This window comes from Chiloscyllium plagiosum, unplaced genomic scaffold (assembly GCF_037043375.1).
Source record: "Chiloscyllium plagiosum isolate Xiang-an unplaced genomic scaffold, Cpla_swu_hap1 HiC_scaffold_42, whole genome shotgun sequence".
Lineage (NCBI taxonomy): Eukaryota > Metazoa > Chordata > Chondrichthyes > Orectolobiformes > Hemiscylliidae > Chiloscyllium > Chiloscyllium plagiosum.
Genome location: NW_028270180.1, coordinates 457,684 through 472,999, shown reverse-complemented (window position 1 = coordinate 472,999; position 15,316 = coordinate 457,684). Strand labels below are relative to the sequence as shown.

Below are 15,316 nucleotides of genomic sequence, written 5' to 3'. Positions count from 1 at the left end.
GTCCAACACCGGCATCTCCAAATCAGGTTTATTTGGAAGCACTAGCTTTCAGAGCGCTGCTCCTTCATCAGGCGGTTGTGGAGAATAAGGTCCACAGAAATACAGCAAAAACTTTCAGTATGATTTCACTGAAATTATATATTGGATTGTCCAGGTCTTTTGATTATATAATTTCAGTTGCATCACACTGTAAACTTGGCATAAATTCTGCGATCATGATCTTATACACTACAAAAGCGATTGCGCTGGGCCGGCGGCGGTTAGTGCGGTTGCGCCGTGCCGGTGGCGGTTAGTACGATTGCGCCGAGCCGTCAGTGGCCATTGCGGTTGCGCCGTGCCGGTGGCGGTTAGTACGATTGCGCCGAGCCGTCAGTGGCCATTGCGGTTGCGCCGTGCCGGTGGCGGTTAGTACGATTGCGCCGAGCCGTCAGTGTCCATTGCGGTTGCGTTGTGTTGTGTCGTGCAATGGCAGCCGTGTGGGAAGTTGAGTTGCGCCTGTCTGCGCAGGAGGTGCAGTTGTACCAACTCAGTGCCACCTTGGAGCGGTTGCAGCGGGAGTGTGAGGAGGTTCTGGGCGGTCCGGAACTGCAGTGTCTCAGAGAGGAGAACGAGAAGCTCAAATACCGGCGGCTGCATCTGGAGCGTAGCCTTCGGGCTGAGCTGGGCAAGACGCCGCAAGAGAGATGGACCGAAGCCCAGGTACCGGTGACCCACTCATTGGGCTGTCCTCTCGTTTCTCCAGATCACAAAGTCCTGTTTTTCTGCTCGTTTGCAACTTGTCTCAGAAATCTACGATATAGGTTATACAGCATGGAAACAGACTCATAGGCCCAACATTAGTTAGGGATAGGGTCTGGATGGGATACTCTTCAGAGGGCCATAGAGCCATAGGGATGTACAGCATGGAAACGGACCCGTCGGTCCAACCTGTCCATGCCGACCAGATATCCCAACCCAATCTAGTCCCACCTGTCAGCACCCGGCCTATAGCCCTTCAAACCCTTCCTATTCATATACCCATCCAAATGCCTCTTAGATGTTACAATTCTACCAGCTTCCACCACATCCTCTTGCAGCTCATTTCACACACGTACCACCCTCTGTGTGAAAAAGTTGTGCCTTAGGTCTCTTAGATCTTTACCCTCTCACCCTAAACCTATGCTCCTCTAGTTCTGGACTCCCTGACCCCAGGGAAAAGACTTTGTCTATTTATCCTATCCATTCCGCTCAGAATTTTGTAAAGCTCTATAAGGTCACCCCTCAGCCTCCACTCCAGGGAAACAGCCCTAGCTTGTTCAGCCTCTCCCTGTAGCTCAGATCCTCCAACCCTGGCAACATCCTTGTACATCTTTTCTGAACCCTTTCAAGTTTCACATCTTTCCGATAGGAAGGAGACCAAAATTGCACGCAGTATTCCAAAAGTGGCCTAACCAGTGTCCTGCACAGCTGCAACATGACCTCCCAACTCCTGTACTCAATACTCTGACCAATAAAGGAAAGCATACCATACGCCTTCTAATCCATCCTATCTACCTGTGACTCCACTTTCAAGGAGCTATGAAGCTGCACTCCAAGGTCTCTTGGTTCAGCAATACTCCCTAGGATCTTACCATTAAGTGTATAAGTCCTGCTAAGATTTGCTTTCCCAAAATGCAGCACCTCGCATTTATCTGAATTAAACTCCATCTGCCACTTCTCAGCCCATTGGCCCATCTGGTCCAGATCCTGTTGTAATCTGAGGTAACCCTCTTCGCTGTCCACAACACCTCCAATTTTGGTGTCATCTGCAAACTTACTAACTGTCCCTCCTATGCTCGTATCCAAATCATTTATGTAAATGACAAAAAGTAGAGGGCCCAGCACCGATCCTTGTGGCATTTCACTGGTCACAGTCCTCCAGTCTGAAAAACAACCCTCCACTACCACCCGCTGTCTTCTACCTTTGAGCCAGTTCTGTATCCAAATGGCTAGTTCTCCCTGTCTTCCATGAGATCTAACCTTGCTAATCAGTCTCCCATGGGGAACCTTGTCGAACACCTTACTGAACTCCATATAGATCACATCTACTGCTCTGCCCTCATCAATCATCTTTGTTACTTCTTCAAAAAACTAAATCAAGTTTGTGAGACATGATTTCCCACGCACAAAGCCATGTTGACTATCCCTAATCAGTCCTTGCCTTTCCAAATACATGTACATCCTGTCCTTCAGGATTCCCTCCAACAACTTGCCCACCACCGAGGTCAGGCTCACCGGTCAATAGTTCCCTGGCTTGTCTTTACCGCCCTTCTTAAACAGTGGCACCATGTTTGCCAACAGTGTGGACTTGTTGGGCCGAAGGGCGTGTTTCCACACTGTAAGGAGGGGTAAGTTTTTCACAGTGTTGCATGTACAAAATAGAACAGTATAGGCCCTTGTACAGGTTCCACCTTTCCCAGAAGGTATAGAATACAGCGCAGAACAAGCTCTTCGGCCCACGATGTTGCACCGACCTGTGAACTAATCTAAGCCCTTCACCCTACGCTATCCCAAAATCATCTATGTGCTTATCCAAGGATTGTTTAAATCTCCCTAATGCGGCTGAGTTAACTACATTGGCAGGCAGGGCATTCCCTGCCCTTATCATTCTGAGTGAAGAACCTTCCTCTGACATCTGTCTAAAATCTATCACCCCTTAATATGTAGTTATGCCCCCTCATACAAGCTGAGATCATCATCCTCGTAAAAAGACTTTCACTGTCTAATTCCCTTATCGTCTTGTATGTCTCTATCAAATCCCCTCTTAGCTTTCTTTTCTCTAATGAGAACAGACCCAAATCTCTCAGCCTTTCCTCATAAGACCGTCCTTTCAGACCAGACAACATCCTGGTAAATCTCCTCTGCACCCTTTCCAATGCTTCCACATCCTTCCTGTAATGGAGCGACCAGAACTGTATACAATATTCCAAGTGTGGCCGCACCAGCGTTTTGTATAGTTGCAGCATGACATTACGGCTCTGGAATTCAAACCCTCTACCAATAAAACCTAACACACCGTATACATTCTTAACAGCACTATCAACCTGGGTGGCAACTTTCAGGGATCTATGCACAGAGGAACCTCAATTATCAGAATATTACATTATCCGAAGGAGATTTCGAGGTCCCAGTAGAAACATTACATCAAAGAGCTGTTTCAGCCCTGATCACGTCTTTTGTTTACAGTGATTAAAAACGATCTCGGTTCACTGACACACTGACATGCTGCCAAGAACAGTCCTGGACATCGATGGGAGCCCAGGCACCATCTCTAAATGAGTGACCACCCGCCCTCTCTCCCGGTCCCTGCAGTTCTATGCGGTGGTGAACCCTAAACCCCCCGTTCCCCAGATATTCTCTCCAATATTGTCCTGTACAGGGCAGAGGTAAAACTTGTCAAAAAGTTGTGTGTGTGTGTGCGTGCGCGTGTACTCTATTTAGAGACTTACCCCACAAAGGCAGCAGCAGTCTTACTGTTGATGTACAGTCTGGCTGCCCGGAGTGGAGCTGGCAGGGACGGGGTTGGGGGGTGGTGTTGGATGGGGTGGGGGGGGTGTTAGATTGGGGTGAGGGGCGGGGGCTCACCTGCAGTGTGGTGCAGTCTCCTGACTGGGGAACCGACTTAAAGAAAAACTCTGAGCCCCAGAGGAGAGGCATTGAATTGATTAACTGAACACAGAGGAACCTCGATTAACCAAATATCAATTATCCGACAGAGATCTTGAGGTCCCGATAAAAACGTTACATGAAAGATGTGTTTCCAACACTGATTGCGTCTTTTGTTCAAAATGATTAAACAGGCGCCGTCTCCAAATGATGGACCTCCCGTACTCACTCTGTCCCCGCACTTGCCCTGGAGGTCTACAGAGAGGTGTACCTAAACTCCCTTCCCCAGTTAATTTCTCCAACATTGTCCTATACAGCGTTGGGGGCACTGAGTGTGGGGGGAGGGTGTTGGGTGGTGTTGGGTGGGATTTGGGGGTGGCATTAGACAGGGTTGGGGTGTGGGAGGTGGGCAGGGTTGGAAGAGTTTGGGGGGTGGGGTTGGACGGGATTGGGGGGGCCGTTGGGGGATGGGAAGGGGTGGGAAGAGTGCAGGGTTAGAAGGGTTTGGGGTAGCGGGGTTGGACGGGCTTGGGGGGGGGGGGGGGGGGGTCGGGGCGGGGTTGGGGGGGGTTTGGGGGCGGGAGGGGTGCGGGGTTGGAAGAGTTTTGGGGAGGGGTTGGATGGGCTTGGGGGGAGTCAGGGGCCGGGGTTGGACGGTGTTGGGGACAGGAGGGGTGCAGGGTTGGGGGGATGGGCTTGGGCACAGGAAGGGGGTGGGATGAGATGGGGTTGGGGCAGTTTTGGGGATGGGAGGAGGGGGTGGTATTAGGGTGGTTGGGGGAGGTGGTGTTGGACGGCGTTTAGGGCAGGGCGGGGGCCCGTGGATGGCGTGCTGCTGCCTTCTGAACGAGGAGCAGACTTTAAAAACTCAAGCCCCAGAGGAAAGGCATTTAATCAATTAACCGAATAATCAATTATCCAAACGAAATAGTGCCTGCCCGACTTGTTTGGCTAACGGAAGTTCCTCTGCACGTCCACACTACCAAGAATTTTTCCATTGGCCCAGTACTCTGCGTTCCTGTTCTTACCAAAGTGAACCACCTCACATTTAGCTGCATTGAACTCCATTTGCCACCCTCAGCCCAATTCTGCAGTTTATCCAAGTGCCCCGCAACCTGTAACATTCTTCCACACTGTCCACTACTCCACCAACTTTAGTGTCATTTGCAAATTTACTAATCCATCCACCTATGCGTACGTCCAAGTCACTTAAAACAATGACAAACAGCAGTGGTCCCAAAACAGATCCTTGTGGCACAACTAACTGGACTCCAAGTTGAATATTTTCCATCAAACGACACTCGCTGCCTTCTCACAGAAAGCCAGTTTCTAATCCAAACTGCTATATCACCCTCAATCCCATGCCTCTGCATTTTCTCCAACATCCTACCATGTGGAATCTAATCAAAGGCTTTACTGAAGTCCATGTATACTACATCAACTGCCCTAGCCTCATCCACATGCTTGGTCACCTCAAATGAGGTTTGTGAGATGTGACCTGCCCTTGACAAAACCATGTTGACTATCTGAAATCAAATTGTTGCTTGCTAGATGATTATAAATCTTATCTCTTATAATCCTTTCCAAAACCTTTCCTACAACAGACAGAAGACACTGGTCTATAATTACCTGGGTCATCTCTGCTGCCCTTCTTGAACAAGGGCACAACATTTGCAATCCTCCAGTCCTCTGGAACTAAACCTAGACAATGACGACTCAAATATCAAAGCCAAAGGCTCTGCTATCTTCTCCCTAGCTTCCCAGAGAATCCTCGGATAAATCCCATTTGGCCCAGGAGACTTGTTGATGTTCACTCCTTCTAGAATTGATAACACCTCTTCCTTATTAACCTCAATCCTTTTTAGTCTAATATCTCGTATCTCATTCTTCTCCTGTAAATATTCTCCTTTTTCTGAGTGAAAACAGATGAGAAATATTCGTTTAGCACCTCTCCAATCTCCGCAGAGTGCACACACAACTTCCCACATCTGCCTTTGACTGGCCCTATTCCTTCCCTAGTCATCCTTTTTTTCCTCAAATACCTGTAGAAAGCTTTAGGGTTCTCCTTTATTCTACTTGCTAAAGACTGCTCATTTCCTCTCCTTGCTCTTCTTAACTCTCTCTTTAAGTCCTTCCTAGCTAATCTGTAACTCTCTATAGCCTTATCTGAACCATCTCCTCTCATAGTGACATAAGCCTCCTTCTTCCACTTAACAAGAGATGCAATTTCCACAGTTCCCTTACCTTATCACTTCCTCCCTGCTTGACAGGTACATATCTATCAAGGACACGCAATATCTGTTTCTTAAACCATCTCCACATTTTGATTGTCCCCATCCCCTGCTAACCTACATACCCTACATTGTACTATCATCCATGTGCCGAGCCAAGAGTTGCTTCAATGTTCCTAATATATCTGATTCTGCTGGCATTGCATTCCATGCACCCACCACTCTCTGTGTAAAGAACTGACCTCTGACATCTTCCCTAAACCTTCCTCCAATCACCTTAAAATTATGCCCCCTTGTGATAGCCGTTTCTGCCATGAAAACGTCTGTCAATCCACTCTATCTATACTTCTCAACATCTTATACACCTCTATCAAGTCACCTCTCATCCTTCTTCGTTCCAATGACAAAAGCCCTAATTCCCTCAACCTTTCTTCAGGAGACATGCCCCTCCAGTCCAGGCAGAGGACTACAATCTGCGTTCAAATTTGACCTTCCAAAATGAATTACTTCACATTTTTCTAGGTTGAACTCTGTCTGTCACTTCTCAGTGAAAATGTGTATAGGGTATAAACAGGCAGGGAAATAGTTAAGTTCTGAGTTTTGTGAAACAAGAGGTTCAGCTGAGCATGAATCAGATCAGATAAGAACTTAGTTAACAATGGGATTCTGCAGGAAGGGTAATGGGTTAACAAGGTTGAAAAGCATTCATTATGTAGAGCCATTTAACAATATTGCAAGCATTCAGTATGTGAGGTCAGTTTAACGAGGTGTAAAGTATTCATTATGTGAAGTCAATTATTAATTGTGTAACAGCAGATGGCTTAATCATTATTATTGACACTTGCTGATTGTAATGGGCACCCAGTCAATATACATGTTGCCTTATTTGGATGCTCCTCCCTGTAAAATTCATTGAGAAACTGCTGTTCCAGAGAACACTGTGAACTCATTGCTCTGTGCATATGGGTGATCGTTCTCTCTCCTTCCAGGGCCCAGAATAAAGATGGAGGAGGTAAAACTACTCTGTGTCTCTGAATGTTTTGCTTTGACTGAGGGGGGGGAAATGGGACGACATCTGCCCAGCTCTGCATCCTGTCAATGTCCCACTGCAACTTACAACTCCACAACTCTCACCAACTTTGTGTCCGTGATCTGCCAGAGAAAGTGATAGAAGCAAGTATAATTACAAATTTTAAGACATTTGGACAGATACATGGATAGGAAATGTTTAGAGGGATATGGGCCAAACACAGGTAAATGGGACTAGTTTAGTTTAGGAAATCTGACTGGCATGAACACGTTGGGCTGAAGACCTAGTTTCTGTGTTGAATGACTTTACGACTTTGTCCCTGCTGGCCAAATTTCCCAAACTAAACCGGTCTCGCTTGTATGTGTTTGGCTCATATTCCCCTCAATGTTTTCTTTTCATGTACTTATCCAAATGTCTTTTAAATGTTGTTATAATACCTGCATATACTACTTGCTCTGACAGTTCATTTATAAATTTCACCGCTCCTGATGATTATGGCTGCAGGAAGTGTGTTTGGTTGCAAATCCTATGGGATCAGTTGGAACGGCTGTTAGAGGCAATGAGGAATTTACAGGAGCCTGGGGATGTGATGGATGACAGTTTCAGAAAGGGAGAACAACTACATATACAGTCCAGTAGATGGGTTACCATCAGGAAAGGTAGGTGAGGGAGGCAGGTCGTGCAGGAATCACCTGTGGCTATCCCCATCTCAAATAAGTATGCTGTTTTGGAAAATGCAGAGGATATGTAGCACCAATAGCCACTTTTCTGGTACTAGAGTGGCTGTAATGTAATGAGTATGCTGGGTTCCAAGTGATTGATTGTGATGGGGACGCTCTAGTCAGAGGCAGTTTCTGTGGCTGACAATGAGACATCAGAATGGTGCCTCTCTGGTGCCAAGGTCAAGGATATCTCTGAGAGGGTGCAGCATATTCTCAAAGGGGAGAGGGACCAGTAGGAGGTCGATTTTTACATTGGAACTAGTGACATAGGAGAAAAGGACAAGGTTCTGTGGAGAGAGTGAAGGGAATTAGATTGGAATTTTAAAAGTAGGTCCTCGAGGGTAGTAATATCTGGATTACACCTGCTGTCACAAGCTAGTGACAGTAGGAATAGGAGGATAGAGCAGATGAATATGTAGCTGAGTTGCTGGTGTAGGGGAGAAGGATTCACATTTTTGGATCATTAACATCTCATCTGGTGTAAAAGTGACCTGAACAAGAAGGACGGATTGCACCTGAACTGGAAGGGACTAATATACTGGCAGGGCGGTGTTAAGGAAAGAGATCAGTCTGAGACTGATAGAAGTGGGAAAAGGATTGAGTCAAACAGTCAGGGCAGGTGGAACAAAGCAGAGCATGACGTATGACTGATACATTAAACTGCAAATATTTCAATGCAAGATGCCGAACAGGGAAGGCAGATGAACTCAGGACATGGTTGGGAACATGGCACTGTGATGTCATAGCAATTACAGAGACGTGGCTCAGGGATGGACAGGACTGACAGATTAATGTTTCAGGGTATAGACAATATAGGAAGGATAGAAAGGAAGACGAGAGGAGGGGAGTGATGTTTTTGATTTGGGATGACATAATGGTTTTACTAAGAGAGGGTATTCCTGGGAGTAGTCCAGAGAAGTTGTTTGGGTGGAACTGTGAAATAAGAAAGGATGATCACCTTATTGGGATTGTACTTTAGACCCCCTAATAGCAGGAAATTACAAAGCAAATTTGTCAGGAGAGCTCAGTTATCTATTAAAATAATAGGGTGGTAATGGTAGGGTATGTTAACTTTCCAAACATAGACTGGGACTGCCATAGCATTAAGGGCTTGGATGGAAAGGAATTTAAGTGTGTACTACAAAATTTTCTGATTCAGTATGTAGATGCACCTACTAGAAAAGGAGTAAAATTTGACCTTCTCTTGGGAAATAAGGCAGAGCAGGTTACTGAGGCGTGTCGGTGGGGGGAGTGTTGACGTCTTTTATTGATCTGAAACAAGGCTCAGACATTTGTCCAAATCTTTATTTTTCCTGCATACATACAAGGGGAGAAAGTGCCCATTCACATAATAGGTAACAACTCCAACAAGTGATTCAAAATACAGCTTTTTTATAACAAACATAGGAAAATCTCTACATTTATTCAGAAAAGCAGTAGTACAAAGTTGCGATAACATAGGAAATACAGAGAACCTCAATTTTATGAATATCGATTATCTGAATATCGGATTATCCTAAGAAAATTTCAAAGTCCCACAAAAAGGTTGCATCAAAGAGGTAAGTGTATTTAATTTGCCTTTACTGAAGAACATGTGAAAACACTGGCAAAAACAAAGAAACGCAAACAGCTCAAGCATCAGCGACTGGATATTTTTTAGTTAGGGTTGTTACACAGCACTCTGCAAAAGTAAATGTTTTACAGTATTCCAGGCACTTTACTGGGCCATTGATTTAAAATTAAAGGCCGAGAATGTAAACACATGTGCGCAGTGGGGCTTCCATCTTTCAATCATGAGACTGAGTTCCTGGAAACTGATACTGTAAATGGTCATGCAATCATAGAAGCTGTTTGGGACCTTGTTTAATGCTGGGATTTCATGTTAAGGGTTTACTACTTCTCATTTTAACCTGCAATTTGCAGACTGCAAAGATTAGTTTGTTTAAATGGCAGACCCCATAAAATTATAGATTTAAACAAATTCTTCAGTAGAGCACAGCGTTAGATCTGTATGGCTTCCCCTGTTTATGCTAAAATCGATTATCTGAATAATCAATTATCGGATCAAAATAGTGCCCACCAATCTTGTTTGGATAGTCGAGGTTCCTCTGTAAATACTAACGCAGTTCTATTTGTGTAAACTATAGCTTTCTGCTTTTGACTAAAAGCATGTTAGTTACTTACAATGAAAAATTTAATTCTCCATCTATTCTATCCTTCATGCTGGCTTCTAAAGCATTCTAATCTTCCACAGGAGAACTTTGGGGCCAGTGATCATAATTCTATTAATTTCAAAATCATGATGGAAAAGGATAGACCGGATCTACGCATTAAATTTCTAAATTGGAGGAAGGTCAATTTTGATGGTATTGGACAAAACCTTCAAAAGTTGATTGGGGGCGGTGGAAGTTCACCAGTAAAGCGATGGATGAAAATTGGGAAGCCTTCAAAAATGCGATAACGAGAGTCTAGCGACAGTATGTTTCTGTTAGTGTTAAGGACAAGGCTGGTAAGTGAAGGGAGTGCTGGAAGACTAGAGAAATCGAGGTTTTGGTCAAGTAAAAGAAGGAATCGAGTGAATGCATAAAGGGTTATAAAGGGAGTAGAAGTATACTTAAGAGGGAGGTTAGGAGGGTAAATAGGGTTAGGGAGAATCCAAAGGGATTCTACAAGTACGTTCAGGACAATAGAGCAACTAGAGAGAGAGTAGGACCTGTTAAAAGATCAACAAAGTCATTTGTGTGGAACCACAGGAGATGAGAGAGATACTAAGTGACTATTTTGTGTCAGCTTTTACTGTGGAGAAAGACATGGAGGCAAGGCAACTCAGAGCAATAAGTATTGATGTCTTTGAAACAGTTCACATTTACAGAAGAAGACGTGCTGGAGATCTTAAAACAGAAAGGTGGATAAATCTCTGGGATCTGATCAGGTATATCCCAGGGCATTGTGGAAAGTTTAGGGTAGAACTTGTGGGGGCCCTAGCAGAGATACTTGTATCACCTAGAGCCATGGATGAGGTGCCAGATGACTGGAAGTGGCAAATGTTGTGCCTTTAAGAAAGGCTGTAAGGAGGAGCCTGGGAACTATAGACCAGTGAGTCTGACATTAGTTATGGACAAGATGGAGGGGATTAGGAGAGTTAGGATTTAGATGCGTTTGGAGAGGCAAGGGACAAATTAGGGATAGTCAGCATGGCTTTGTGCATAGGAAATCGTGTCTCACAAACTTGATTGAGTTTTTCAGGAAGTAACCAAAGCACTTGATGAGGGCAAAGCAGTAGACATTGTTTACATGGACTTTAAAGCCTTTGATAAGATTCTGTATGGTAGACTAATTAGTAAAATTAGATCACACGGGATTCAGAGAGAGCTTGTCAACTGGATACAAAATTGGCTTAACAGCAGGAGACAGAGAGTGGTGGTGAGAGTTGTTTTTCAGACTAGAGGCCTGTGACCAGCAATGTTCCACAGTGATAAGTGCTGGGTCCACTTTTGTTTATTATTTATACAAATGATTTGGGTGAGAGTATAGGGGATTAGTTAGTAAATTTGCAGATGACATGAAAATTGATGGTATAATGGACAGTAAAGATTATTATCTGAGATTACAAATAGTCCTTGATCAAATGGGTCAGTGGGCTTTGGAGTTTAATTTAGATAACTGTGAAGTATTACATTTTGTTAATACAAACAAGGTCAGGGTTTATACAATAATGATACGACCCTGAGTTGTGTTGTCAAACAGACAGACCTAAGGGCTCCGGTACATAATTCTTTGCATGAAGAAAGTGATTAGCACATTTTCCTTCATTGGTCAGAACTCTGAGTATAGGAGTTGGGTTGTCATGTTGAGGTTGTACAGGATGATGGTAAGGCCTCTTCTGGAGTACTGTGTACAGTTCTGGTCACCCAGTTATAGGAAGGATATTATTAAATTGGAGAGGCTTCAGAAAATATTTACCAGGATGTTGCTGGGGTATATGGAGAGGCTGGATAGCTCCTCCCAGCAGAGCTTGGGAGGGTGAGGAGTGACCTTATAAGAATTTATAAAATCATGAGGGGCATAGATAAGGTAAATAGCAAGAGTCTCTTCCCTAAGATAGAGGAGTTCAAAACTAGAGGGCATACTTTTAAGGTGAGAGGAGAATGTTTTAAAAAGGACATGCCGGGAAACATTTTTATAGAGAGTGGTTCGTGTGTGGAATAAGTACATGAACAGGAAAGGTTTAGAGGGATATAGGGCAAATGCAGGCAAGTGGGAATATTTGTGAACATGGACTAATTGGACCCAAGAGTCTGCTTCTATGCTAGGAGAAATTGAGGACTGCAAATACAGGAGATCAGAGTCGAAGAGTGTGATGCTGGAAAAGCACAGCAGGTCAGAGAGCTTATGCTTATAATGTCAATTTTCTTGCTCCTCAGTGCTGCCTGACTGGCTGTGCCTTTCCAGAACCAGACTCTTTGACTCTGCTTCCATGCTGTATGATTCTGAATTTGAGAGTCTGGATAAGCTGAGACTTTTTTGCCTGGAGGGTAGGAAGTTGAGGGGATGACCTCAGAGGTTTATAAAATCATGAGGGGCATAGATAAGGTGAATAGCAAAGGACTTTTCCCTAAGGTGGATAGGTTCGAAACTGGAGGGCATGTTTTTAAGGTGAGAGAAGAAAAATTTAAAAGGAACCTGATCAACTTTTTCAGTGTGGTTCGTGTGTGGAATGAACTACCAGAGGAAGTCGTAGGTGCAGGTACAGTTACAATATTTAACAGACTTCTAGACATGTACATGAAGAGGAAATGTTTAGAAGGATACATAAATGCAGGCAAGTGGGACTGGTTTAGTTTGGGAAACTTGTTTGGCATGGATGACCAAAGGGTCTATTTTCGTGCTCTGTGATATGTCACCTCAACACAATGAGTAGTTCTTACCTTTTAGGTGGAACCTTATCAAATGCCTTTTGGAAATCTAAATACCCGCATCTATTGGTTTCCTTTTACCTACCCAGCTTATATCCTCAAATCAATTTGTCAATCACTATTTCCCTTTCACAAAACCAGGTTAATTTTCTCTAATTGTTTTACGATTTCCTGAGCATTTTACTGCTACTGCTTCGATGATGAGTCCAAACATCTTCCAAATGACAGATGTTAAATAGGCTAACCCATAATCTCCTGCTTTCTGTCTTTTCATCTTGCTTTTCTTGAATAGAGGTGTTACATTTGGAATAAACTTGTGTTACGTTTCCAAAATCTATGGAATTTTGGAAGACTGTACCCAAAGCACCCACTTGCCCTGCAGCCTCTTTTTAAGACCCTCTGGCATGTCATCAGGCCTGGGGCCTTGTTGATCTTCAACTTAATATTAGTTTGCAAAGTTTAATATAAATAAACAAAACTTCCCTCAGAAAATAGGGGAGACGATGCTTCAATTCCCACAATTTTCTTTTCTAGGTTATAAACAATCCTGATAATTTCAGGTCAATTCTGGAAGGTCAATAAGCTGAAGGTACGGTCTATTTGCAATCATTCATAAACAGACTACTCTGTCAGATTGGGGCAGTTTCACTCATTGAAGACCAAGGGCTATTGAACATTTATGAAATCATTAAACTGATTTTAATCCTTTTCTCGTTTTACAAAGATCTCTGAAATTGATGTTATTGAAAAGGTTCTATTCAATAAACTTGTTGAAGGTTAATACCAATTAGTCAAATTCTTCCCCACCCCCCTTATAAAAGCACTGTTTTTTGAGTGTTCCCATATTTAAATTTAGAGCTGAAAATGTGTTGCTGGAAAAGCGCAGCAGGTCAGGTAGCATCCAAGGAACAGGAGAATCGACGTTTCGGGCATAAGCCCTTCTTCAGGCTTATGCCCGAAACGTCGATTCTCCTGTTCCTTGGATGCTGCCTGACCTGCTGCGCTTTTCCAGCAACACATTTTCAGCTCTGATCTCCAGCATCTGCAGACCTCACTTTCTCCTCCTATTTAAATTTACCCCTACTTTGCATACTGGCGGTCTCCTATTCTCACTCTGAGCGGACTAGCAATGTAGCTGCCGTAGTTGTAACCGTGCATACAATAAGACAAGCTTAGGTATGAGTAAACTGTCATGAGTTGCCGAAAATAGACATCGACTGTGGAGGGAAAAGAAAGTAACAAGTTTCTTTGTGTTTCTGTTGTCCTAATGTAGACCGGAGTCTTTGACCAGTTTTTGCCTGGATTGTGCATTACTTATCACCCTAATTGTACTTCCATGTGCTTTACAGGAGCAAGAATTGTTTTACTTCCATGAGCTCAGTCCTGGGAGCTGTTTCTTTCTGCCAAGAGGGGCTTTTATTTACAACACGCTGAAAGCATTTATACAGGTATTGGTCATATTCATGTATTAATTGAATGCTTTTTTTCATATATATAGCTGAACAAAGAGACCTTGAAAAGCAGGGTTCACAGTTCCTTGAAAGTGGAGTCACCAGTAGATAGGATAGTGAAGAAGGCGTTTGGTATGCCTTCCTTTATTGGTCAGAGAACTGAGTACAGGAGTTGGGAGTTCATGTTGCAGCTGTACAGGACATTGGTTAGGCCACTGTTAGAATATTGCGTGCAATTCTAGTCTCCTTCATATTGGAAGGATGTTGTGAAACTTGAAAGGGTTCAGAAAGGATTTACAAGAATGTTGCCGGGGTTGGAGGATTTGAGTTGTCGAGATAGGCTGAACAAGCTGGGGCTGTTTCCCTGGAGCATTGGAAGCTGAGGGGTGACCTCATAGAGGTTTATAAAATAATGAGGGGCATGGATAGGGTAAATAGACATGGTCTTTTCCCTGGTTGATTCTCCTGCCCATTGGATGCTGCCTGACTTGCTGTGCTTTTCCAGCACTACACTCTCAACACAGTGGGGTAACGTGTTATGAAGGTGTATTGTACCTTTAAGAAAGAGAGAGGAAGCTACCAAGGACTGACTGAAAGCACAGAGTTCTGAACAAGGTAAAAATGTAACACTTGATCAAAACAAATAGCTGGAGTTGTGTTGCCATGGAATGAGAGCAAATTCAAATTTGGCCAGTCAGTTGAAATTATGCCCAGGTACCAAAATCTAGTCGAATTTGAATTTTACAGTTTGGGATGACATCAAACCAATGAAATGATCTGATGTTTTGGTGTATAAAACCAGTCATTTTGAACAGTTAGAGGAGAGAACTGCCAAGAAAACCAACAAGTATAGATGCTAGTCAAATAGCTTTCTGAAAGGTTCATAGGAAAGACCTGTGAAGCAGAATACTGAAGAAAAGATGACAGAGGAAAATACAAAGAAAAGATTCAACAGCTGGCTGGTTTTGAAGTTTGAATATTTTAAAAAAATCTTATGCGGGGTTTTTATTGGACCATTATTGTAGAGTGGGAGGTAAAAGGAGTTGTAAATAGTTGCTTCATATTCTCTTTTGAACTTAAAGAATAAAATTGTTAATTTTTACTTCAAATAGTGACCTCTGGGACAGTTCTTTGCCTCTCGGAATGTAACAGGTTACGGTGCAAGGTGAGCTTCTCTGTGTGACGGGTTTAAATTAACAGAGGGTTTACCCCATGTCGTAACAAGTTGGGGGCTTTAGTCTGTGATTTGAACCGTTTAGACAGATCCAGTCTGAGATTTGAATAGATTTGGGGTAGATTTAAACACTTGCTGGTTAGTGTCCTTGATCTTTAAATATAACGT

General features: G+C 43.6%; 1 protein-coding gene across 5 annotated transcripts in view; it reads left to right on the top strand.

Moving 5' to 3' along the window:
* The first annotated feature begins 458 nt into the window (after nt 1-458).
* LOC122542508 (threonine--tRNA ligase 1, cytoplasmic-like) overlaps nt 459-15,316 on the top strand; it is a 60,240-nt gene continuing 45,382 nt past the window's right edge. For all 5 annotated transcript variants that reach the window (XR_015754126.1, XM_087982086.1, XM_087982085.1 and 2 more), the window contains exons 1-2: nt 459-699; nt 13,873-13,971. Coding sequence is in view for 4 of the 5 variants with exons in the window: in XM_087982086.1 (XP_087838212.1) it covers nt 466-699; nt 13,873-13,971 (333 nt within the window). In the remaining variant the exon portion in view is untranslated. The remainder of the gene's footprint in view (nt 700-13,872; nt 13,972-15,316) is intronic.